This window comes from Oncorhynchus kisutch, linkage group LG1 (assembly GCF_002021735.2).
Source record: "Oncorhynchus kisutch isolate 150728-3 linkage group LG1, Okis_V2, whole genome shotgun sequence".
NCBI classification, from domain to species: domain Eukaryota; kingdom Metazoa; phylum Chordata; class Actinopteri; order Salmoniformes; family Salmonidae; genus Oncorhynchus; species Oncorhynchus kisutch.
The window spans coordinates 17348437-17374282 of NC_034174.2; the positions used below are offsets into that span (position 1 = coordinate 17348437).

The following is a 25846-nucleotide window of genomic DNA, read 5'->3' on the forward strand; positions in this document are numbered from 1 at the left end:
CCGTTGTTATTAAAGGGAAGGTTTCTATGGCAATGAAGTGAGCCATGCGCACAGAGAATTTAGTTGGGAGTGGAGGGGGCTCAGTAAGAGATGGATTTCAAAGCAAACAACCGCCTCCATCTCATCTCTCTTGCCCTCCCTTTTTTTTCATAGCTCCTCTTTTAACTTTGATAATCTGTTTTCATAGTCACACAGTGGAGCTTCAGAGTGGATTATTTTGTGCAAACCAAGTCATAAATGCTAATTGTGTAACAGTCTCCCTTCCTTACAAAGTGCTGTCCAATCTCTCCATATGGAATCATGCACATAAAACCACACTCACTCCAGTGATAGATATACAGTAGCAGTCCAAAGTTTGGACACAGCTACTCATTCAAGGTTTTTTGTTAATGTGTACTATTTTCTACATTGTAGAATAATAGTGAATACATCAAAATTATGAAATAACGCATATGGAATCATGTCGTAACCAAAAAAGTGTTTAACCAAAATATATTTTATATTTGAGATTCTTCAAAGCAGCCACCCTTTGCCTTGGCGACAGCTTTGCACACTCTTGGCATTCTCTCAACCAGCTTCATGAGGTAGTCATCTGGAATGCATTTCAATTAACAGGTGTGCCCTGTTAAAAGTTAACGTGGAATTTCTTTCCTTCTTAATGTGTTTGAGCCAATCATTTGTGTTGTCAGGTGGTATACATAAGATATCCCTATGTGGTAAAAGACTAAGTGCATATTATGGCAAGAGCAGCTCAAATAAGCAAAGAGAAATGACAGTCCATCATTACTTTAAGACATGAAGGTCAGTCAATACAGAACATTTCAAGAACTTTGAAAGTTTCTTCAAGTGCAGTCGCAAAAACCATCAAGCTCTATGATGAAACTGGCTCACATGAGGATCGCCACAGGAAAGGTAGACACAGAGTTACCTCTGCTGCAGAGGATAAGTTCATTAGATTTACCAGCCTCAATTTTTAACCCAAATAAATGTTTCACAGAGATTAGTAACAGACACATCTCAACATCAACTGTTTAGAGGAATCAGGCCTTCATGGTCGAATTGCTGCACAGAAACCACTACTAAAGGACAACAATAATAATAAGAGACTTGCTTGGGTCAAGAAACACGAGCAATGGACATTAGACCGGTGGAAATTTGGTCCTTTGGTCATACATTTGAGATTTATGGTTCCAACCGCCAAGTCTTTGTGAGACGCAGAGTAGGTGAACGGATGATATCCGCATGTGTGGTTCCGACCGTGAAGCATGGAGGAGGAGGTGTGATGGTGCTTTGCTGGAGACAGTGTCTGTGATTTATTTAGAATTCAAGGCATACTTAACCAGCATGGTACAACAGCATTCTGTAGCGATACGCCATTCCATCTGGTTTGCTCTTATTGGGACTATAATTTGTTTTTCAACAGGACAATGACCCAAAACACACCCCCAGACTGTGTGAGGCTATTTGACCAAGGAGAGTGAAGGAAAAGCAGCCAACAAGTGCTCAGCATATGTGGGAACTCCTTCAAGACGGCTAGAAAAGCATTCCTCATGAAGCTGGTTGAGAGAATGCCAAGAGTGTGCAAAGCTGTCAATCAAGGCAAAGGGTGGCTACTTTCTATATTGATTTGTTTAACACTTTTTTGTTATTGCATAGTTTTGATGTCTTCACTATTATTCTACAATGTAGAAAGTACAAATAAAGAAAAACCCTGAATGAGTAGGTGTGTCTATAGTTTGACTGGTAATGTATGTCAGATCTGTCTCTATGTAAACCTTCTGTACATTGACTTAACATGTCTCCTCCCCGTTCACTTATACAAGGATGTCCCTAATAGTAGAAAGATGCATATACAGTGGGGCAAAAAAGTATTTAGTCAGCCACCAATTGTGCAAGTTCTCCCACTTAAAAAGATGAGAGGCCTATAATTTATCATAGATACACCTCAACTATGACAGACAAAATGAGAAAAAAATATCCAGAAAATCACATTGTAGGATTTTTTATGAATTTATTTATATAATAGCATGTTTCCACCCCCATGCTTCACAGTAGGTATGGTGTTTTTTGGATGCAACTCAGCATTCTTTGTCCTCCAAACACGACGAGTTGAGTTTTTACAAAAAATTATATTTTGGTTTCATCTGACCATATGACATTCTCCCAATCTTCTTCTGGATCATCCAAATGCTCTCTAGCAAACTTCAGACGGGCCTGGACATGTACTGGCTTAAGCAGGGGGACACGTCTGGCACGGCAGGATTTGAGTCCCTGGCGACGTAGTGTTACTGATGGTAAGCTTTGTTTCTTTGGTCCCAGCTCTCTGCAGGTCATTCACTAGGACCCCCGTGTGGTTCTGGGATTTTTGCTCACCGTTCTTGTGATCATTTTGACCCCACGGGGTGAGATCTTGCGTGGAGCCCCAGATTGAGGGAGATTATCAGTGGTCTTGAATGTCTTCCATTTCCTAATAATTTCTCCCACAGTTGATTTCTTCAAACCAAGCTGCTTACCTATTGCAGATTCAGTCTTCCCAGCCTGGTGCAGGTCTACAATTTTGTTTCTGGTGTCCTTTGACAGCTCTTTGGTCTTGGCCATAGTGGAGTTTGGAGTGTGACTGTTTGAGGTTGTGGACAGGTGTCTTTTATACTGATAACAAGTTCAAACAGGTGCCATTAATACAGGTAAGGAGTGGACAGAGGAGACTCTCAAAGAAGAAGTTACAGGTCTGTGAGAGCCAGAAATCTTGCTTGTTTGAAGGTGACCAAATACTTATTTTCCACCATAATTTGCAAATAAATTCATAAAAAATCCTACAATGTGATTTTCTGGATTTCTTCCCCTCATTTTGTCTGTCATAGTTGAAGTGTACCTATGATGAAAATTACAGGCCTCTCATCTTTTTAAGTGGGAGAACTTGCACAATTGGTGGCTGACTAAATACTTTTTTGCCCCACTGTAACATGCTGACCACACCGTTCGTGTTGCAAAATAAATGTACAGTTACATGTTATTCAATGATTGCACCCACACTGGTCTGCGTAGCCAGGCACTAAAATAGAACTCGGTTCTATTTGTGAGGCTTGACGCGCTGCATGTCCCGCCTGTCTCATTTCCTCATTGGTTTTTAGGAGCATGTACCCACATGGGTAATTGAAAGACGAACTGAGGTCCACACTCCAGTCCAGTTGGTGGTGGTAATGCACCTTAAAGTTGGTTGCCAACCACCATATAAAGTCCAAAGAAAAAGAGGAGCCTGAAAGAGGAGAGATTACTAAAAACTAACTCGGTTTACCCTTTTACCTGTGGATTAATTGTCTAGTAGAGGACCTTGTGTAATTCAGTAAAAATAACACCCAATGTTTATATCCCAGGACAAATTAGCTAGCAACAGCAAGCTAGCTAGCTAAATTGCCATAACTGTCTAATGCTTTTCAACCGGTCCCCAAATTAATATAGTCGGTTCAGAGTTAATTTTGATATTTCAACCTGCTTGTCCAGATCCCGTCTGGTGTGGGTGAACAAAATCAGCATGCGTACGATGGCGGACGCATGTGAGCGGTCTGGTCAGCATGGTGCGGCAAGGTAGCCTAGTGGTTAGAGCATTGAACTAATAACCGAAAGGTTGCAAATTCGAATCCCCGAGCTGACAAGGTACAAATCTGTCATTCTGCCCCTGAACATGGCAGTTAACCCACTGTTCCTAGGCCGTCATTGAAAATAAGAATTTTTTCTTAACTGACTTGCCTAGTTAAATAAAGGTAAAATAATTCAAAAAAATGTAATTGTGTGTAATCCATGTGAGACCATTCCATGGAGCCCTTTCAAAGCTAGCCTAACTAAAGTAACACTCTTTGTTGACTCTTGATTATGTTGGATAACCTCAGACAAAAAGTTTCTTAAAATAAATCTACTCTTTTCCTAATTGTCCTATTGTATGGATTAAGTGGCTGCAGCGGAGAGTACATGGTGTTAAAATATAAATATTAAAACAAAGTGTTATATATAGTTCCTAATCTATTTGAAAACATATCCTACAAATATTGATGACCAAACTTGTAGATATGAAAATGGTAAAACAAGTTTCAATGAACCTACAATGATTGGAAAAGCAGTGCCCCCTTGTGTTCAGTTGGAGCACTTCAGCATCTGAGAGCAGGGCAGCAGGGGATGTATTGAGACCAGACTTGAATAATCAAAGCCAGATGGCATATGACACATCAAAAGACCAGCTGGCTGCCAGACTGAGAGAAGTCTTTATATCTCCTAACCTAATTAGTTCAAGCTAAACAAATCACACTTATATTGTAACAAACCATGATGATGCAGCATCATATTATTAAAAATGAGATATAGAAGCACAAGTAATACTATCTACCATATATTAAATCATAACTAAAATGGTGACATTTGGTCATTTGATCATGGTTGAAATTCAGGTGATAACACTAGATAACAAAATCTGCTATTCTTCCTAGGATGAGGTCCTTCATCGGGTGGGGGTGGCTAGAAAGGTCAAATCTAGATGGGATATAGCTTTTGTCAAATTGACATCAAAAGTGTATTTATTTTTTGGCTAATCCTAATCCTTACCCTAACATTAACCTAATTCTCCTAACCTGCTACATTAATTATCCTAACCTTAACCTAATTCTCCTAACCTGCTACATTAATTCTCCTAAACTGCTGCGTACATTTTGACCAAGCGTTTATCTCTTCTAGACAAAACCGTCTGGATATATCTGTCTCCTTGTGTGCCGCTCCTCTCAGGCCTCTAGGGAGCGCCGATGGCTGTTGGACGGACCACTCATCTTTCTCCTTGGTCCTGCGTGACGAACTGATCCCTCCTTTAGCAGGACCTGTGTAAAATGTACATATAACAGGCACATAGGAGAAAGCATTGATGTTGAAAGTACAGTGCATTACGTCATAACGTAGTTATGTAGGTGATCAAGATGAAAGAAAACATTAAGAAAATATTTTGCACAAAAACCATCCTGTAGTACAAGGATATGTAAAGGAAGTCTGTGTTTTAAGGTGTAAGTGAATGTGAATATTTGTCATAGCTCACCCCTTTCATGATTCTCTGGCGTAGTTCTCCCTGGGAGAGAGGCCGCTCTTCCTCATCAGTGAGAGGAGACTCCTCTGTGTCATAGTCATCCCTGAGGAGCACAATCACACACACCAGGTAAGACACAGCCACACAGGATAAATAAGCTCAAATCATAACACAAAAGTACCAACCCAGTGACAGGAGGCTGTATGATGATATTTTGTCTGGGAATCTCAGGGTTCTGACCGAGTAGAAATCGGGCAAGGTCTTTTGGGTCATACTCCTTATCGAGATCCTGTGAGAAACAGAGAGAGGGATACATACATGGTACAGTCTGTGATATGCGTGCACATACAGATCGATAGTAGACTGATGCCAGATCTGTTTGTGCCGTCCTGCCAACAGATCTGGGGCCAGGCTAGACTGATATGGGCCATTAGGAGTGATTCTGGGTGTGCATGCTAGTTACCCTGGAGTTGAGGAAGGCCTGCATGGTGAGCAGCTGGTTGGTCCTCTGTTCCACCAGACCCAGGTAGGTCATGATGTTGTTCTCCCGGATGCCAGAGGACGAGCCCAGCAAGTCCTCCACCACTGAGCGATCACAGTCCATCTTATGGAACACACTGTTCACTCCTACCCCATCACAAACAGTCAGGCAAACATAGAACATTATGACTTCAGTATAAAGGCCAATTTTTCCTTTCATCATATACAGTGAGTATATCAAACACTAGGAACATCTTCCTAATATTGAGAACAGACTCAATTAGTCAGGGGCATGGACTCTACAAGGTGTTAAAAGCATTCCACCGGGATGCTGGCCCATGTTGACTCCAATGCTTCCCACAGTTGTGTGAAGTTGGCTGGATGTCCTTTGGGTGGTGGACCATTCTTGATACACACAGGAAACTGTTGAGCGTGAAAAACCCAGCAGCGTAGTAGTTCTTGACACAAACCGCCGTACCTGGCACTTACTACCATACCCTGTTCAAAGGCACCAAAATATTTAGCCCATTCACCCTCTGAATGGCACACATACACAAGCCATGTCTACATTGTCTCATGACTTAAAAATACATTTTTAACCTGTCTGCTCCCCTTCATCTACACTGATTGAAGTGGATTTAACACCAATAAGGAATCATAGCTTTCAACTATTCAGTCTATTTCATGGAAAGAGCAGGTGTTCTTAATGTTTTGTACACTCTGTGTAAATCTAACATGTAATGTATCAAAGTAAGTATGTTTAGCTCTGTACGTGTGTGTACGTGTGTGTGTGTGTGTGTGAGCGAGCGAGCAAGAGAGAGACAGAGAGTGATAGGAGAAAGAGACACAGAGAGAGAGAGAGAGAGAGAGAGAGAGACACACACAGGGAGAGAAACAGAGAGACACACAGAGAGAGACACACAGAGAACGAGAAAGAAAGAGACAGAGAGAGACACACAGAGAGAGACACACAGAGAGAGAGACACAGAGAGAGAGACACAGAGAGATCAAGAGAGACCAAGAGAGAAAGAAAGAGAGAGACCGAGAGAGAGAGAAAGAGAGATAGAGAGAGAGAAAGAGGTTTAGAGTACCTGTCTTTATCTGGTCCAGGATCTTGCTCACAGCGCTGGCCAGGACTTCATTCTCGTGTGCCTGAGAGACTGTGTCTCTCTGTTGCTGATCAATGTCTCTCAACAAAGCATGGTGCTGCTGCTTCTGCTGCTGCCCCCTCACATTAAACTGCTCCATCTCCCTCTGGGTCTGACACACACACGTTAGTAATGTGCGGATCAGCTGGTTATTCACCCACTCCCGCCCGTAATTGCTAATAACCCATCCGCCCGACTATATGTGATAAAGTGAAAAGCCTTTTTCGATAGGCCTATGTTTCTGCTTATAATTTCAGACATTTTGGTAGGCTATTTGATATTCAACTTGTCTATAACAAGATACTGTACATCCCACTGGGCACAGATGTCAATTCAACGTCTTTCAACGTTGGTCCAACGTAATTTCATTGAGATGACGTGGAAACAACGTTGATTCAACCAGTGTGTGCCCAGTGGGATGCAGCTTCTCTTCTGTCATTATTTGTTTCCCTGGAAGACTAAATAAACCCTTGTTAGCAGGAATAATGTCACAAATCAATAGAATGAATGTTTCCATCTAGTTGACATGGATGTCTGTTTCTCTTTCCACTCTGCTACGCTCGCACAGCAAAGACGTTTAGGGACCGGCACTGCTAACATCCTCTCCATCTTTTCACCAAATATTTCCCAAACATTATAGAACTTTTCTGTTCCTCCCTGTTATTGATTTTATACTCTCCATTTCGCAGCTTCTCTCTTATTGAATTAAACTCTGACATTGTCCTTTTTGCCTCAGTGGATTGATATGAACTTTTCTGCCCAAGTTCTGGAAAGCATTTGGTGATTGCCGTGTATTTGGCGCGCTACAGTTGGGCCCTGAAGCTTAGGCTACGCACTAACACCAGATCAAAATGATGAACAAAAAACCTCAATGTAGCCTATAGATATGAATTGCACAATAATTATAAATTAATACATTTTTTATGCATTGTTTTCTCTTTATTCAACCCACCCGCCACCCATCCACACAATATTCCATGACCCTAAACCCACCTGCCCTGCAGATATAACTGAGGTTATGAGTCAACCCGTGCATCACTAACGCAAGTGCACACACAGCATGTGCACACAATCAGAATACATGGAGGACTGAACTGTGCACTCAAGGTAAGCAACCTCATACTGACCTGGTTAATTTGGTCCCTCAAAGCTTCAGCCTCGTTGTTTTGCTCATTCACATAGTTGAAGAGGGCAAAGTTCTGATCCTCGACTAAACAGCAATAGAACCACAAGAGGAGCATTAACACATATCAACTGCACACAGAGGTAATAACAGACAGCGTTTGGAGTTTGCATTGTATCAATATGTGTGTGTGAAGGTCAGGACTGACCTTGGATGAACCTGGTGACCAGCATGTCCAGGTCTTCCTCTCCTGTGATATTCTGGATCCTATGGAAGACTTCCTCCAGTGTGTCCACTGACTCCTCCCCAGAGTCCAACCTCCTCTGTTCCTTCAACTCTGCTGCTGAAACACACAGCCATCATCATACTCATCACCATTATCTTCATCATCTGTAGTAACATTTTTTTCATCATTATCCTCACTTTCATTCTAGTATTTTTTTATCACTCTTAAGTCGCATATCACTCCCCAAGTCACATGTATGTTATATCAAACTCCAAAATGAAACATCACAAGCATGCGTGCGTCACTGTGCGTGTGTTCTAACGCTCAGTCATACCATGCCTGCGGCCCAGTTCTTGCCCCTCATCCTGGCCACTCCTCTCACTGCACTTGGTGGTCATGAACTCTTTGAGGCGGCGTTCGTGTGCGATCACCCTCTCCAGCTCCTTCATTTCAGCGCTGTACTGAGACAGGTCCTTTACTGCCTTCTCCCTCATCATGATCATCTTAGACTGGGCCTCCACCCTGGCACAGAGAGACAGATCGAGCCATAGATATTTACCATATGAAACCTAAGTGCATGTGCAAACTCATAGATAAACGCACACTCACAAACTGGTTGCAACAAATACAGTAGCCTCCATTTGAAATATGTAAGTAAGGATTCTTACACATATTAAGCAGGCAGACACATTCAACTCTTATATCTCACCTGACATCATATGCAGCAGTGGAGAGGCTGACCATATCTCCGATGTCTTTCCGGATCTCCTGCAGCTCCTAGAACAGGAAGCAGGGTTTAACTGGAGTCATGTGACCTCTCTCTGTCCCTGGATTTTGATTGGTCTCAGTGTGACCCCTGACCTTGTCCAGTCTGCGGTGGAGCTGCTGGAACCGGACCCGCTCCACACGCAGAGTCTCCAGGTCCTCTCTCAGGTGGCTGTTTTTAGTCAGCTGCTCGTTGAAGCGAATGAGGGCCTGCAACAGTAATAGTAGACAGGTCTAAGTGATGAGAAAATAACAACAGATCATTGACAGTGTTTGACAATATTAGGCAGCAGGCTGTACTACAGTACTGTGTGGTACTAGGTTTAACAGTGCTATCCAATTCTGTGTTGGCCTGAGTGTGACAAGACATGCTACTCACTCTATCCAGTTTGTTCTCCAGGGTGCGTGAGGCCTTCTGAGTTTGTCGGGACTGGGACTTTTGGCTGAGAGTAGCAGTGACCTCGCCTCTCCTCAGCTCTGTCAGCTTTCTCTCCATGCTAGAGATCTGGCCCCAGCACATAGACATGGAAACTTCAGCTCACTAAGGGGGTGAAGGTTCTGTGTGTGTGTGGCTGTGCGTGTGTGTGAACCTCCTGTACCTCCTGCTCCAGCTCTGCCTGACTCTGCCTCTCCCTCTCCACCTCGTCCCCCACCTCGTCCCTCTGTTCCAGCATGGAGCGCAGGGTCTGGGCATCCTCACTGTCCCGCTGCCGCCGGGATAGGCTCTCAGACACACAGAGACTACGCTGTAGCTCCTCCTGTTCCTTCTCAAGCGTCTCTATCTCCTGCCTACATATTACACAAACAAAAACAGACACGCTGAGCATACACATTCATACATTGTATTTCACACACAGACACTGAAGGTGATGTGTGGTGTACCGGTGGACTCACCGCTGTCTGCGTATGTGATCTTGAGACTGGATGCTGTAGGCCAGCCGGTCTCCCCCCATGATCCGGAACTGTCTTTGCAGTTTTCCCATCTCTGTTTCCGCTGGAGCACAGTACACCAAATGATAATGTTGACATTTCTGAGAAGAAGTTAGTTGGTGAATTAATTAGCTAACCCTTATGCTGGTCATACAAAACACATACTATACCTATTCCATCAATATCCATGTCACTGCTGTCAGAGTGGACACTGGTGGCTGATCTTCCTCGAGGCATGGTTTAAATTGTACTCTGGGAACAGTAGAAATCAGTGGTTGCACTTTGTTTGCGGCAGATCTATGTTATCCTAGCTACTTCAAACAATGATAGGAAGGGCATTCTTCTATCCCTCCTGATTTACCATTTCACATGTGAAAAGGAAGCACAAAGGAATATGCAAAACATTTGCAGCTAGCTAGCGAACGTTAGATGCCAAAACAGTGGCACCACCACTTAAGCTTGCTAGCTAACTGGACACTCAGCCCTTTTTAGAAATAGGTCATCTCTGACTTAATTACAGCTTCCAAAAAAGTACAAAATTATGTCAAGTGTTGTAAGCTAATTGACTAATACACTACAGAGTGAGTCACTTACCTGCAGCAACTGAAAAATTGTAGTTCGCGCAATTAGCCACTGATACCACTTTCAATGCCGACACGCTTGTCTGCACTCCTCTTTCTCCAGAGTTGTTAGCAACCGTTTCTAGGAGGACATGATGACATGAGAACGGCCACAGAGGGCGGTGAAGGGACAGGGACCTGCTGACAGTTTTCATACCACTGGAGATCGCTCTACACAGTGGGAGGGTGATGATGCTTACTATTAGAGAACCACCAATTGTATAGAAAAGCTATTGCTTTAGTTTTATTTATAAAAAACCTTTGATATGACTTTAAATTATTCTGCTCTTTTTCAAAAGTCAGTCCTAGAGTACAGGGTTAAAATTGTGATGGGATTGGGGTACCCTAGACAGACAGCAAACACCACTGTTTGTGTGAGTGCAGATGGACTCTTACCATGGCTGTGCTGCATTTTGCAGGACAGGCAGCCCTGTGCTACTTACTACTCAATAAGAGATGCCACGGCTGACCGGTCAGGACATAGACAGTCAAAGCAAACATCCAACATCACTTCCACGGCCATTACACATACACAGTTAGGAATATACTTTTCTTAAGTACACTAGCTGTGTTAGCTGCAGATTTTTGGTTACCAAAAAGTTCACAAAAACACAATGGATATTTTGGAAAAGGTGTATTATCAATACAATAAGCATAAAAAACTAATGTTTCAAACGACCAATTCAGGATCAGTGGCATTTCAAAATATATTTTTTCAGCAGGGCAAATATCATCAGTATAAAGACAGCAATATGTTTGTTAATAAATAAATACAAATTGATAAATAAAACCACACTACTTAAATTAATCATATTAAAGTCAGATAAAAAAAAGAAAAAGAAAATCACTGTTTTGATAGTGGTTGAATATCTCGCAACTATGGTCTATGCTCTCAGCTGATCACTAGCTACCTTCACTAAGGTAAAACAAAAACAAAAAAAACTATCAGCCTCCAAACATAAAACACTCAAATGCAAGAGAAATGTAAAATAGAAACAGACAGAGAAACAGAAAAAATACAGCACACTACAAAACATTGCTTTTGTAAATAAAATAAAACTATTGTAAACAAAAGGAAAAGAAGTGGTTAAAGATATTTGGTCTGTATGATTTTGATCATAATTGGCTATTCATTTTGTATATCATAACACAAGATGCAATACACTTAGCCAGAGCTTAGAACATAACTTAAATAAATAATTGCTACAAAGACAGGAATCTTAATTGGTGACTGCCATCTCAGGTATTTGGTGTGTACGTCCATCTGTCATACTGTCAGTTATGACCACAAAACAAATACTTTTCAATTGGAGCTTCAACATTTCCTTGTTAATACAGGCATAGCTTGTCTGTTTGAACTGGGAGGTATATTAAATGCTACTTTAAGATATGTCCCTCATTGTGACAGTACTTGCTGGGCACCGAAGCCTCACAAAAAAGCTGAAACATTTACTTCCAGTGAGAGGGTAAGCATGAACTACAATGACAGTGAGCCCACAGTTCTTCACAAAATCAGACCCAAGGCCATTAGAATACAAGTCTAGAACATTGTCTGAAGCAAAAGCTTCTGCAGCAATGGAAAGGTCAGCTCTATACACAAGTGACTCCTATACTCAGATTCACAGTATACTCAGATCTATATACTCATTCATTGTGCTCTTTCAAGCACACAACAGTTCAGCGTTGAATCATACAGGGTTAGGATATCTGCTCGGAATATAAGGTACATTTTCTTTCACTGTTGTTGCTGCAATGTTTTTACTATATCAACAATGTAAGAATGAGTGGACATTGACTTTCCTTTCATGATCATGTATTTTCTTTCCAGCTCCTTTGCCATGTGTGTAATTGGGCCTCCTCTATTTTCATTGAGTACCCTCTATCCCATCACTGAGGAGCCCTAGAACCAAACACGTACCTATACTTTATGTACTAGTACCATCTGTTGGTGACACTGGCCCTCCTCATGAAAGACCAACGCAAGATAACTGGCAAATACTTAAGGTCAACAATGTCATTTTCTAAAACCTAAACACAACATCATTGTAATCGATTGTTCAAGCACTAACAAAGGACTGAAGAAAACCTAAAATACAACGTACAAAGTTCAATCCAGCATCCAATGGCAATAGGCTACCCAAAGGGTATAAAACAGCCATGCGAAATGTTAAGACATCCATCCGCCAGTGAAACCGAAAGCTAATGAGTTTGTTTGAATGGGGATTCAGTGGTGAGTTTACAGAGAGAAGGCAGTTCCGACAGTCCAGTTCTACCATTGATTCCCCCCACAGAGAGAGAGATTTTAGAATTGTATATTTTTTAACCTGTATTTAACTAGGCAAGTCAGTTAAGAACAAATTCTTATTTTCAATGACGGCCTAGGAACAGGAGGTTAACTGCCTTGTTCAGGGGCAGAACAACAGATTTTTACTTTGTCAGCTTGAGGATTCGATCTTGCAACCTTTCGATTACTTGTCCAACGTGTAACCGAAAGGCGTGAATGCGTGGGGATTGTGTGCTTTTGGGAAGGGGGGGGGGATATGGTCACAGGGTAAGGCCTCTCTTCTGTTTCTCTTCCATCGGACATCCATCTCTCTCTACCTGATGCACTCCTCCTCCGATGGGGTGTCTGATCCCTCGTTCTCGCTGTCCTCCAGCTCGGGAAGGTCTCCCCACAGCAATAGGTTCAAACCTGCAACAGAAGACGCAGCGTTTGTGTGTGCAGGGACAGTTTAAGGAACAGTCTTTCCTTGCCGAAAAGCTAAGTCAATAACAAATTGGCTAAAGTAGAAACACCCTGGCATTCAGGCTTTGCACGACCTCTCCAAATAATTCAACTTCTGCGTTTCTGAGTGCTAAGTCATGTGGTAGTGGAGATCAGAAGAGTCAACACATAATGCCAGACATGTTGCAATGTGTTGTGTCAGTCAGTCAGTCAGTCAGTGTTACTTAGCCTTAGGGGGTATCGGTATCTTGTCACAAACTGTGCATTTAGGGTAATTCTTCTTTACATGTATATTACTTTGACTAACTATGGTTTTAGGACAGTCTTCTCGGACTACAGTCTATTGTTCATCAATTGATAAGAGGGGTAAATCCATTTGAATTCGGTCACTTTTTGACAGCATCCCTTTTGATATAAAAAAACAACAACTTTCCATATATGTTTGGCCATGGAAGAAGTGGTCATAAAGTGCCTTTTTGGACCTCAATAACAAAACCTTTCAGGACATAAAGGTGCTCAAAGTTGACCCATTTTGCATACCACACCATACCATCAGACATCCATGTCTTCATCACTGACAAATATAAATGGCTGAGTTTGCTATCATTTAAAAGCTTAGTGTTGTCAAACTATTATATTCTTTTTTGAAAAACAAAATTATATTATTAAATATCTATTTTCTAAAGGTTTAACGTCAATTATCTAAAAATGCATTTGAATTTTTGCATATGTTGTAGCTTAGAGCCTATTTCACATCATCTTTGGCTTGTGTGTTGTGCCTGCCATCGGATGAAACACAACATGCTCGATTTTCCAGAAATGATAAAAATAGTTGGACAACCATGTTTGTCAGCTTTTAAATTATATCCATCTCAACCGTCTATCTTTTGGGTCAACTTTGAGCACCTTTATCTCTTGAATGTTTGGCACTCAGGTCCAAAAAGTCACTTTATGAGCAATTCTACAATGGGCAACTATGTATGGAAGATTTTGTTCAAAGGAAAAGGGGTTCGTTCTGTCAAAAAGTGATTACATTCAAATGGATTTAACCAGAGGTCTGTGAGCTTGGAGTTCTAACCTGTAGGATCCAATCTGTTAAGGGTGGACACAGCATCACTGTTAAACATCCAGAAATGGCCATTGTTACAGGACAGCAGGCAGGGCTTACATGGGGCTACCACGTGATACCCCACAAAATTACCACTGGAGAGGGGGATTGAGAGAGAAAGGGGAAGTAAAGAGTGAGAGGGAAATAGATAGAGAAAAAGGGAGAGGGAGAAAAAGAGATATGGAGGGAGGGAGAGATAATAAATGTCAGCGTTTTATAGCGAGCACCTGTGAAAGTGCTAACTATCAGTAGGTGTCTGTTATCTGACCGATGTGTTTCTGTGTACAACAACGAAGCCCTGGGGATACAAAAGGGTCCTGACAAAAGCCTCACTGTACCCGACAAACTGCTGGCTGAACAACTTTCCAACCGAAGCACAACACTAGACATGGACATTTGCGGACATTAACATTTGCATTTTCTAAGGTAAATATTAATAAAGCAGCCACAACAATTGTCTGTATAGTAAATGCTATTGTGTAACCACAAAGCACAAATATAATGAATGCAAACTGGTTAGTGTAATGTGAGTAGACAAATCTGTGTTTACAATAATGTTACATACATACCATTTCAGACAGGCGATGTCTCTCAGTTTGCATTTGCAGCTCTCTGTAGAGTAGCAGCTGGCCACAAAGTCAACACTTCTAGAAGAGGGGGTGGGGGGTGTTATGGGGATTGTTAAAGAACAAAGGGGCACCATCACATTCTCGCCATAGAGGGAGATAATGGATTAGAACTTATCCATTATACTTCCTATATCTCACAGTATCACAAACACTCAACATATGAAGTTATGAACCCCCCCTTAAAAACAGACAGTGATGAGAGATCCTCATATAAACCATAACCGTCATTAGCTCATTTGTCACAACTCATTCAGTGATCATTTCATAACATAGTGGTTTTATTGCTTACCTGTTGGGCGGTATGTCAGTAGAGAACAGTTCAATTTCTGTGTCTGCGAGAAGTACTGCCTTCATCCCTCTTGTGCAGAGTAGACTCTCACAGTATATACAATTCACTTGAGTGACACATTTGTTTTTGAAGTTGGAGGTAGACATGCTCTTTAAATACTGTTCTTCTAGCTTTCGAATCCCAATGTCCAGAGGAAATGTGCGTCAGAACAGATCGATCAATGTAGCAATGGTAGCTGATCTGACGCTAACTTTATTTAAAACGCTATTTAGCTAACTAACTATTCACTATTATTGTTACTAAATAGCTAGCTAGTTCGTTGACTAGCTATCAACAGTTAGCTGGAAGTTAGTAGCAGGTGAATTATAAAAGAGAAGCCACAAATTAGACGTTTCCACGTCCAATGTTATATTGGAGGTTTAGCTAGATAGTTATCGATCCTTGTTGATAGCGAGTAATGTGGTTGATAGCAATCTACAGTAGCTATCTACTTGTCAAAACAGAGCCACAAGCTAACATCACGAGAGTGACCATAATAACACAGCACCATCAGATGTTCAAATTAGCTCTTGCCATTTTCTATTTATCTTCAACCTGCTCTTCAACGACTAACGTTAATTCGTTGCGGTCACAGATTCAGTACAATGTAATAGCCAGCTAGCTTCGTTGTTGTGTTTATTGTTTACAACTTCCTGGTAGCTACCGATACTTCCTGAAACATTTTAAAAACAGCCCTATGTCGAATTTCGATTGGCTCTCGAGGACAAAAATATATTCCATTGGGTAACATAATCGCACAACTACAAAGCTGATTGGGTACAAATATATCAAGCCCGTCGCCTAAGTAATAATGAGGGGATTCAATTCATCTGGACCGTGTGTTGCACCGTGTGAAAGTTTGCAATGGTTTCGGAAGCGGGCTGCCTCCCGGGCGTGAGCCAGGTGCACGGTTCAAAGCCCACGGCGAAATCGTCTCAAAACAAAAGCGACGTAATTAAGCACGTGGAGTAATTAGTAGGATTCTGTGTTTTCACATGCAGAAGTGATTGCTTTTGATTTAAAAAAACGCTTTATCTGCCAATGAAAAATGATTATTCAAACATATAGTGTATGGAAAATGTCACGCTTTTCCCCATGCTCAGCATAATCGAATTCACAACTATCAGCCATTCAATGGCGAAGGGTTTGGCTTTGTCCCTTTACATTTGTATTTCTAACAAAATAAGAGAGTTGCACCTAAATAATTTGCACAATATGTACCCCTCCAACACAATGGTCTCAAGGTTTACAGACATTGTGTACAGACACGTGTACGTTCTGCAATGATGGACCTGAAACGCTGACACATTTTTTTATAGTTGTTTGTACACTATTAGATTTTGGAGCGATATGGAGGAGTACATACTGAGTAAAACTGGTCACTCTGTTGATATTAAATGTTATAACATTTTTAGACAGTACTCTGAACTCTTTGAAATGTGCAACTAATGTCATGATTTTGGTTGGTAAATTGTATATATCAACAAAACCAAATATTTTAAATTAAGTGTTTGTTTAAATACCCTTCATGTTGTTAATTGAGTCTCTGAAATGACTAAATAATAAGAAAAGCTTTTCTACAGTCCAATATTATAAAGATTATATTCTGAGTAAGTGTCATTGTCACATTCTCTTATGCTGTCATAGCAAATTTTTCTGTTTTTGTTTTGTTTGTCTTTCATGTTCTTGTCAATTCTTGTACTCAATGACGTCTGATTGTCTGTTTATTTTATTCCCCCCAAAAAGGCTCAGCCTAACTGACTCCGCTCCATGATTTTATGCCAATCCTAATCAATTCAACCAATCGAAAGATGGAAAACTCTCCTCTTGTTCCATGAAAAGAGGCGGGGTTATTTTTGAGAATTTGTGAGAAAAACACCCCAAAACTCTTCATATGGGACGGAAATGAAATAGGAAAGCTCGTATTTGTCATCGAAATCGACATAAGAGGTAAAATGTGGTGCATGCTTTAAGCAACTCGCATTGTAAAACATGTGCAATGCTGTATGTTTATAGCACACACACAGAAAAGTGTAACATTTTGCAACTCAATACGTTTGGACAAGAAATTATCGTAGCTAACGTTAGTTAGCTAGCTAGGTAACGGTATCCCAAAGACTTGGCTAGCTCGTTAGCCTTACTCTAGTACCGAGATTTCCTATGGCTAAAAATGGCGAAATGCCGCATTCTAGACTAGTGAAACCACTTATCTACAGGGTGTCTGTAAAAAAGACAAATTCTTTATAGAATTTTACCAAGTTTTTATCCTACAATTCAATGTTGCAGCCCTCTAAAGGTGTTGTCTCTCATTTGTAAAGTTAGTTTAGTAAAACCGTTATAACTAATATGCCATTAAGCAGACGCTTTTATCCATAACTCATTGGTTGACATTGTAATATGCCTATATTTTGCAAAGCGACGAAATGACTATCATTCAGTTTAAACCAATGAGATAGGCCTATTTTATAACAGTACTGGAGTTTATGTTAAACTAATGCACACTTAGTAACTGCTTTAGTCTGCTTATATACAAACCCTTAAAGAGATTCTCCCGTACTTTAAAAAATACTTTTTATCCAGTAGTTCTGAAAATAGCACTCGAGACAAAAGTGGTCCCTGAAAATGGCATACTATGTCACCTGTGTAGATATGTGCACCATGCCATTGGCCTCTCTCTTGGTCTGCTTGCGTGTGGATCTTACTAGCTGTCACTCAAATGGCTAGTGGCTGAAGCTCATTGGCTGGAACTCGAATTGCTAGGGGACTGACCAACGTGGGGAAAGTGTAAGGAAAATTGCGCTGCACATATTCCAGAAAACAGACACTTTTCAAATGATTTCAAACCTAACTAGTCACTAATATGTACATTAGTAATTTAGCAGATGCTCTCATCCAGAGCGACTTACTGTAGTACTAATGAGTGCATACATTTGTTGTACCTTTTCATACTGGTCGCCCATGGGAATCGAACCCACATCCCTGGCATTGTAAACACCATGCTCTACCAACTGAGCCCACAGGACATGTCTTTAATAAAGGTACCATGTGCTATCATCTGAGTTCCGGAGCATGTCTTTAATAAAAGTAGTCCAGAGTTATGATGTTTTCTGAGTGTTTTCTGTTCTCAAGGCACCGAAGTTGAAAGCTGTGTTCTCAGGAAAATTATATTGTCAATGTCATGGACCACATTGGACTGACATATTTTTACCTTTATGTTCTCTGGGCTTTTTCCAATATTTATATTAATGGGCCCAGCATGAAACAATCTATTCCATTTCTATTAGGTAATTTGTCAGTAGCCATACAACAATTAAGTATAGTCAGATTACCCCTATTTATTATTACAGTGTAGTATGTCGGCAATGGTCCATTCACCAACTCTGAGCATCACTGTCTATTATGAGACCCGGATTTGATCTGACTGCCCTCCCAACCCCAGACACATTGCAAAACCCAGTTTCTGACCCTATCACTGCAGTACCAATAAAGGTGTCTGTTAATGTAATTTGAATGATGTGTTATGAGAACCACTGTGATTATTATTATTTGACCCTGCTGTTCATCTATGGACGTTTGAACATCTTGGCCATGTACTATTATAATCTCCACCTGGTACAGCCAGAAGAGGACTGGCCACCCATCAGAGCCTGGTTTCTTCCTAGGTTCCTGCCTTTCTAGGGAGTTTTTCCTATACACTGTGCTTCTACATCTGCATTGCTTGCTTTTAATTTTTTGGGGGGGCTGGGTGTCTGTATAGCACTTTATGACATTGGCTGATGTAAAACTGGCTTTATAAATACATTTGATTGAATGTATAAAGGCCAGAGTATTTTATCCATACATAGGCCTACACAGTATTACATGTAATAATGAATATGTATGGTCAAGCAATGCCATTTATGTATCAACCAAATGAATGTGGCACATGCACAGTGTATGTCTGTCTCCTTGCCTGCATATTGGCTTCCTAGCTCATCTATGTACCCCACTCTCACTCTAGGGGGAAGAGCATAGAGCCAAGGAGCCAGCCCAGCCTCTGATCGTCGTGGTGACAGCCACATACTGAAGGACTAAACTTTTTGGGAGTCTCCTCATCCGACCTTGCTGACTCGTTGGTTATTGTTGGTTTGGAGGGAATGCACATATCCTCCGTTTGCTCTGTAACTGGTTTTGAGGACACATTAAGGAAAGGATCCAAACGAATGGGAATGCGGCAGCGCCAAACTCTCACAATGCGGGCAGAGTGAAGGGGCAGAACACAATACCATTCCACGGGCTGTGGGGGTTACTCGCTACAATCTTTCAGTGGGGTATTCTTCCAGACGAAATATCATAGTTACTCTTTTTTTTCCTGATTACTTATTTAACCCAGTATTGCGAAGTCTAGTGTTTTTGAGTAGAAGAACCAGCCATGACGTCTCCGGCCAAATTCCGAAAGGACAAGGAGATCGTAGCCGAATATGAAACTCAAGTTAAAGGTAATACTTTTATAACAAGTTTATATTGTTAAACATGCTGCTCCTTGCGCTCATGTAGGCTATCCTTTCCACAAAGGCTTGTCGCATTTATTTTCCTGTTCGTGGATACGTCAACGTGGATAGGATCATTTATCCTTGTTTAGCATACCCAAATATTCAAACTATAGTAGCTTATTACTTTTACCAAAGGTTAAAAAAGTGTGGGTCCTTTGATGGGTTTAGTAAGGAGATTATTGTTGTTTAATTGTCATCATAGCCTACTGCGGTGTCAAATCAAAGCGTTATATTGATAAGAACATCTCGATAGCAACATTTTATAGAGACTAGCCTACCAAACCGTCCGCAGATAATACAAATACATCTGAGAGCCTTATGTTTGAATTATGCGGTATTGGTGCGTTCATATACCGCATTAATACGACATTATGGGATTTTGCTCTCCAGGTTGAGTATTATGTGTGTAGCCTACTCGCAGGGTTTAGATTCGACATGCCTGTGGAACAACGCAGGGCGTTTTCTCTCCCTGCATGCTGGTGTGGTTCTGTTTTAGAGAAATTCATTTCCCGGTGTCTTCCGTGTTTCGTGTGCGAGAGACAGACATCGGGCATTCAGACCAACGTTAGGAATAGGACCAAATTGTGAATTAATGGCCTGTCGCCTCACGTGAGAGAGTCTGTCCGAGGTTCACGGAATTCGCCACGAACCGGTCGAAGGGAGCACCAGTGGTTTTGTCGAGTTTTCTTCACGGGGGAGTGGGGAGAGAGGTGGGCTGGGGTGGTGTTTAGCGGGTTAACTCTTCACTCGCTGATGGTTTATCGATGTTTGTTGTCAGGGTGATCACGGTATTGTCATGGTGAGGGAGTCAGTCATGTTATATTTACATCTGAGCTGGGGAAATGTAGCGGTAATAGAGCTTGGAGAGGAAACTGTAGAGTGAGAACAGGAGAGAGAGGACCGGATATTACCCTCCTAATGAACAGCACCGCAGCCACCGAAGATGAAGTGATAAGATCCCTTTACTCTCATCTTCTCCCTCTCCTCTCTGTAATGGGTTTAGGAAGGATGGAGGAAAAGGGACAGACAACACTTCATCATAAACTAGTGAGGGTAGCCGCATCCCAACAGTCTGAAATAGCTGACTCTCCCCCCTCTTTACCTAATTTACATGACAACCCCTGCTATAACTATGCCACCATCCATTCATATAGGAGACAGGACAGGTTTTAAACAGTGAACAGAACAGACAGGAAGAACAGGAGAGGAGGAGAGGAAACTAAAGGATACTAAAATGTCATAAGTAAATCTACATAATCTATTTCTAAGTGTTTTCTGCCATTTCGTGTCATGCCCATTGGACATGACAGTGTTGCGCTTGTGGATGAGCTTGTGGACAGATGACCATCCTGGTGTCTGGTGTGGTAGGCTGTGGCTGGGAGGTTCTGAGGCTACAGCAGGCTGCCGTGTCCTCCTGTTCTCTGAGGACAGATGACCATCCTGGTGTCTGGTGTGGTAGGCTGTGGCTGGGAGGTTCTGAGGCTATAGCAGGCTGCCGTGTCCTCCTGTTCTCTGAGGACAGATGACCATCCTGGTGTCTGGTGTGGTAGGCTGTGGCTGGGAGGTTCTGAGGCTATAGCAGGCTGCCGTGTCCTCCTGTTCTCTGAGGACAGATGACCATCCTGGTGTCTGGTGTGGTAGGCTGTGGCTGGGAGGTTCTGAGGCTACAGCAGGCTGCCGTGTCCTCCTGTTCTCTGAGGACAGATTACCATCCTGGTGTCTGGTGTGGTAGGCTGTGGCTGGGAGGTTCTGAGGCTACAGCAGGCTGCCGTGTCCTCCTGTTCTCTGAGGACAGATGACCATCCTGGTGTCTGGTGTGGTAGGCTGTGGCTGGGAGGTTCTGAGGCTACAGCAGGCTGCCGTGTCCTCCTGTTCTCTGAGGACAGGAGGACACATCACTGTCTTTAACAGCATGCAGAGTTACATGTCTGTTTACCAGTTTGTAAAGAGTGTCTATTGTGCTTACCAATGTAAAGGGTCTTGTGAGTTTGTGCTGCGGTGTTTAGCATTGTATAGAGTTTGTGTTTGTCCGATATTTGACATTTTAACGGCCTTTAAATCTTTCTAGTACAGTTAAAAAGTTAACACACACACATGGACGCAGCGGTCTAAGGCACTGCATCTTAGTGCAAGAGGCGTCACTACAGTCCCTGGTGCGTCACTACAGTCCCTGAGTCCCATAGGTCGGCGCACAATTGGCCCAGCGTCGTCTGGGCGGTCATTGTAAATAAGAATTTGTTCTTAATTAACTGACTTGCCTAGTTAAACAAAGGTTACACACACACACACACACACACACACACACACACACACACACACACACACACACACACACACACACACACACACACACACACACACACACACACACACACACACACACACACACTGACCAAAAAGTTATTTTGTTGTCATTTACGTATGTCCCCATTACCAGTAAAACATCATCAAAACCTATTTCTTTCACTTACTCTCTGTGCTGTTTCGTTTTTCATTTGTTCAGTCGTTTCATTCTCAACCAGGATTTCTATGGAACGTCGTTTGGGTCTTTGTGTGTCAATAAAGATACACGTCAAATAACACTATTTGACGTGTCAGATAAGCTTGTTGACCAATCAGGACCTGAATATGAATGCACGTCAAATAATAATTGAACTTATTCATATTTTTTTTTACATAGTTATTATACATTGATTACACTAACACTCGTATTTCATATGTCACGATGTCACGATTCAACGATACATATGCTATGATGCTGGTAAAGTTGTCTCGGGCACCTACAGTGCTGGTTATAAAAAAATCTAGCTAGCTCATGGATGCAAACCATGTTCTTCCCCCAAAACATAGCAAAATGACATAATCTGTTTCAGTAGCCATAGTTAGCTAGCTAACTATATAGCTAGGTGTCATCATCTAAAATAACCCTAATTTATAAGACAGTTCCTATTTGATTAATGGTGGTCGGACCCATCTATGTGAAGCTAGCAACAATAAGGATTAGCTGCTGGATCCACACAGCAGACATTGTGGGCTAGGTTAGGAATGCTGTGTTGCACGTGTAGTGCGTTAAACTAGACATCGGGCTGATACCGACGTTGGCATTTTTAGCTAATATCGGCTGATTCCGATAGGTTCACCGATATATCCCTAGTCTTAATCTTTCTGATGGTGTGTGTGTATTATAGTGTGTGTGTGTGTGTTATGGTGTGTGTGTGTATTATAGTGTGTGTGTGTTATGGTGTGTGTATTATGGTGTGTATGTGTTATGGTGTGTGTTATGATCACCCAATGCTGTGAGTCCTCAGATCCTGTCTGTCTACTCTGACATTACAGGCAGTCTGTTAGGCCAACATGCACATTTTGCAAACACACACACACACACACACACACACACACACACACACACACACACACACACACACACACACACACACACACACACACACACACACACACACACACACACACACACACACACACACACACACACAGGGATAGGAGATCAGTGTGAAGCTGCTGAATAAACAAGCTATGTCTTGTCCTCCTCTCTGTCTTAATTCTGCTCCTATCTCTCTCTGTCTTAATTCTGCTCCTGTCTCTCTCTGTCTTAATTCTGCTCCTATCTCTGTCTTAATTCTTCTCTTGTCTCTCTCTGTCTTAATTCTGCTCCTATCTCTCTCTGTCTTAATTCTGCTCCTATCGCTCTCTGTCTTAATTCTGCTCCTACCTCTCTCTGCCTTAATTCTGCTCCTATCGCTCTCTGTCTTAATTCTGCTCCTATCGCTCTCTGTCTTAATTCTGCTCCTATCTCTCTGTCTTAATTCTGCTCCTACCTCTCTCTGTCTTAATTCTGCTCCTATCGCTCTCTGTCTTAATTCTGCTCCTATCTCTCTCTTTCTGAATAGCTGTGGTGTCTCTCCCTCCCAGCAGAGCTCCACTAGGACATTAATCTGCACCCTGCAAGGAAAGCACATGTTCCCTCCAAGGAAAATGAATATATTCACCCCTAATAGCATTATTGTGTCAGGCCAACTACACACATTCACACGTGCAAACGCATACACTGACCCACACACACATTCGGCTCTGCATAGACAGTTTATTGTGTTAGGCTCTTGAAAGGGGGAGGTGGTAGGATGTGGAGGGGTTGTCAGCCCCTCTTCCTCTTCCTCTTTCTCACCATCCTCAGGGCTGGTCTGGCAATAGGAAAATAAACCTATGTAACTCCTCAGCCCTGTATTCCAGACCCAGCAGCTCAGCAGAGCAACAATGAATAGCACGCCCCATTTCACAGATTTGGAATTCCACAGGCAGACTTTTCCCTGTTATTCCCAATCCAATCCCAGGTGGTGTGAGAGGAATGTCACTCCTGCACAGATGGAAATGTGAAGAGGAAATGGAATCCTGATCATCTGGTGGTCTCGAGTACAACACAATTACTCAAAACGCAGTTAGACAGTAATAAACAGACAAACACATAGAGACGACAGGAAGGCATACAGACACACACACACACCAGGATTTCCTTCAGCTGGTAATTGAAGGCTTCTGGCCATAAAAAAATCCGGAAAGCTGATTAATTCAGTTGTTGCGGTCAAATTAACCAGGGATGAAAAAACAACAGCAGGAAGACTATCAGCGCGTCACACACCACTTTACAATGTGAGCTGGAGGCAGTATGCATTTTGAAAGCATACTTCATTGTTTTACTTGATATTATGAGGCAAGTCTTACCTTGCTTGAAAATCCGACCATAGAAAGGTGGAGGCATTTCTTTTATAAAGACTAAATAGGCAGTGTGTGAGTTTCAAGTTTAGGGAAGCTTACAATTTATTCTACTGTTTCTACCGATGCGCCTGTCAGTTATGATTTTCATGCAGTTGAAGTCAGAAGTTTAAATACACCTTAGCCAAATACATTTAAACTCAGTTTTTCACAATTCCTGACATTTAATCCTAGTAATAATTCCCTGTTTTAGGCCAGTTAGGTTCACCACTTTATTTTAAGAATGTGAAATGTCTGAATAATAGTAGAGAGAATGATTTATTTCAGCTTTTATTTCTTTCATCACATTCCCAGTGGGTCAGAAGTTTACATACACTCAATTAGTATTTGGTAGCATTGCCTTTAAATAGTTTAACTTGGGTCAAACGTTTCAGGTTCACTTCCACAAGCTTCCCACAATAAGTTGGGTGAATTTTGGCCCATTCCTCCTGACAGAGCTGGTGTAACTGAGTCAGGTTTGTAGGCCTCCTTGCTCGCACACACGTTTTCAGATCTGCCCACAAATGTTCTATGGGATTGAGGTCAGGGCTTTGTGATGGCCACTCCAATACCTTGACTTTGTTGTCCTTAAGCCATTTTGCCACAACTTTGGAAGTACGCTTGTGGTCATTGTCCATTTGGAAGACCCATTTGCGAACCAAGCTTTAACTTCCTGACCGATGTCTTGAGATGTTGCTTCAATATATCCACATAATTTTCCTCCCTTATGAAGCCATCTATTTTGTGAAGTGCACTAGTCCCCCCCTGCAGCAAAGCATCTCCACAACATGATGCTGCCACCCCCGTGCTTCACGGTTGGGATGATGTTCTTTGGCTTGCAAGCCTCCCCCTTTTTTCTCCAAACATGACGATGGTCATTATGGCCAAACAGTTGTATTTTTGTTTCATCAGACCAGAGGACATTTCTCAAAAAGTACGATCTTTGTCCCCATGTGCAGTTGTAAACCATAGTCTGGCTTTTTTATGGCGGTTTTGAAGCAGTGGCTTCTTCCTTGCTGACCGGCCTATCAGGTTATGTCGATATAGGACTCGTTTTACTGTGGATATAGATACTTTTGTACCTGTTTCCTCCAGCATCTTCACAAGGTCCTTTGCTATTGTTCTAGGATTGATTTGCACTTTTCGAACCAAAGTGCGTCCATCTCTTGGAGACAGAACACGTCTCCTTCCTGAGCGGTATGATGGCTGCGTGGTCCCATGGTGTTTATACTTGCAAACTATTGTTTGTACAGATGAACGTGGTACCTTCAGGCGTTTGGAAATTGCTCCCAAGGATGAACCAGACTTGTGGAGGTCTACAATGTTTTTTTCTGAGGTCTTGGTTGATTTCATTTGATTTTCCCATGATGTCAAGCAAAGAAGCACTGAGTTTGAAGGTAGGCCTT

The 25846-nt window shown here is 41.9% G+C and overlaps 3 protein-coding genes across 4 annotated transcripts in view; 1 reads left to right on the plus strand and 2 right to left on the minus strand.

Moving 5' to 3' along the window:
* Window positions 1-4237: 4237 nt before the first annotated feature.
* odad1 (outer dynein arm docking complex subunit 1) lies at window positions 4238-10475 on the minus strand. Of its 2 annotated transcripts, none has more exons than XM_020509041.2 (15): window positions 10326-10475; window positions 9902-9983; window positions 9696-9795; window positions 9401-9590; window positions 9181-9306; window positions 8898-9011; window positions 8746-8813; window positions 8371-8558; window positions 8019-8153; window positions 7815-7897; window positions 6631-6799; window positions 5523-5686; window positions 5245-5348; window positions 5072-5162; window positions 4238-4859 (listed from the first exon to the last, which is right to left on the minus strand). In XM_020509041.2, exons 2-15 carry the CDS (start codon window positions 9966-9968, stop codon window positions 4767-4769), a joined length of 1692 nt encoding a protein of 563 aa, XP_020364630.1. In that variant the 5' UTR covers window positions 9969-9983; window positions 10326-10475; the 3' UTR covers window positions 4238-4766. The 2 variants fall into 2 exon arrangements, with proteins under 2 accessions (XP_020364630.1, XP_020364715.1); XM_020509126.2 differs by having other exon boundaries at window positions 4245-4859; window positions 8019-8150; window positions 10326-10418.
* Window positions 10476-10970: 495 nt separating this feature from the next.
* LOC109909837 (protein FAM72A-like) lies at window positions 10971-15810 on the minus strand. The gene is made up of 4 exons (XM_020508926.2): window positions 15103-15810; window positions 14754-14831; window positions 14155-14279; window positions 10971-13043 (listed from the first exon to the last, which is right to left on the minus strand). The coding sequence occupies exons 1-4, from the start codon at window positions 15246-15248 to the stop codon at window positions 12949-12951; spliced, it is 444 nt and encodes a 147-aa protein (XP_020364515.1). The 5' UTR covers window positions 15249-15810; the 3' UTR covers window positions 10971-12948.
* A 1227-nt stretch (window positions 15811-17037) lies between these two features.
* Window positions 17038-25846, plus strand: part of LOC109877935 (SLIT-ROBO Rho GTPase-activating protein 2-like) — a 133089-nt gene continuing 124280 nt past the window's right edge. The window contains 2 exon segments of the mRNA XM_031833832.1: window positions 17038-17091; window positions 19142-19619. Coding sequence (XP_031689692.1) covers window positions 19553-19619 — 67 coding nt within the window. The 5' untranslated portion in view covers window positions 17038-17091; window positions 19142-19552.

Coding starts and splice junctions, on each gene's coding strand:
- odad1 (XM_020509041.2), bottom strand. CDS start 9,968: ATGCCTCGAGGAAGATCAGCCACCAGTGTCCACTCTGACAGCAGTGAC. Junction 9,012..9,180: donor TGGAGAACAAACTGGATAGA/GTGAGTAGCATG, acceptor TTACTGTTGCAG/GCCCTCATTCGCTTCAACGA. Junction 7,898..8,018: donor GGTCACCAGGTTCATCCAAG/GTCAGTCCTGAC, acceptor ATTGCTGTTTAG/TCGAGGATCAGAACTTTGCC.
- LOC109909837 (XM_020508926.2), bottom strand. CDS start 15,248: ATGTCTACCTCCAACTTCAAAAACAAATGTGTCACTCAAGTGAATTGT. Junction 14,280..14,753: donor GACATCGCCTGTCTGAAATG/GTATGTATGTAA, acceptor CCCCCTCTCCAG/TGGTAATTTTGTGGGGTATC. Junction 13,044..14,154: donor TAACAGATTGGATCCTACAG/GTTAGAACTCCA, acceptor CTTCTGTTGCAG/GTTTGAACCTATTGCTGTGG.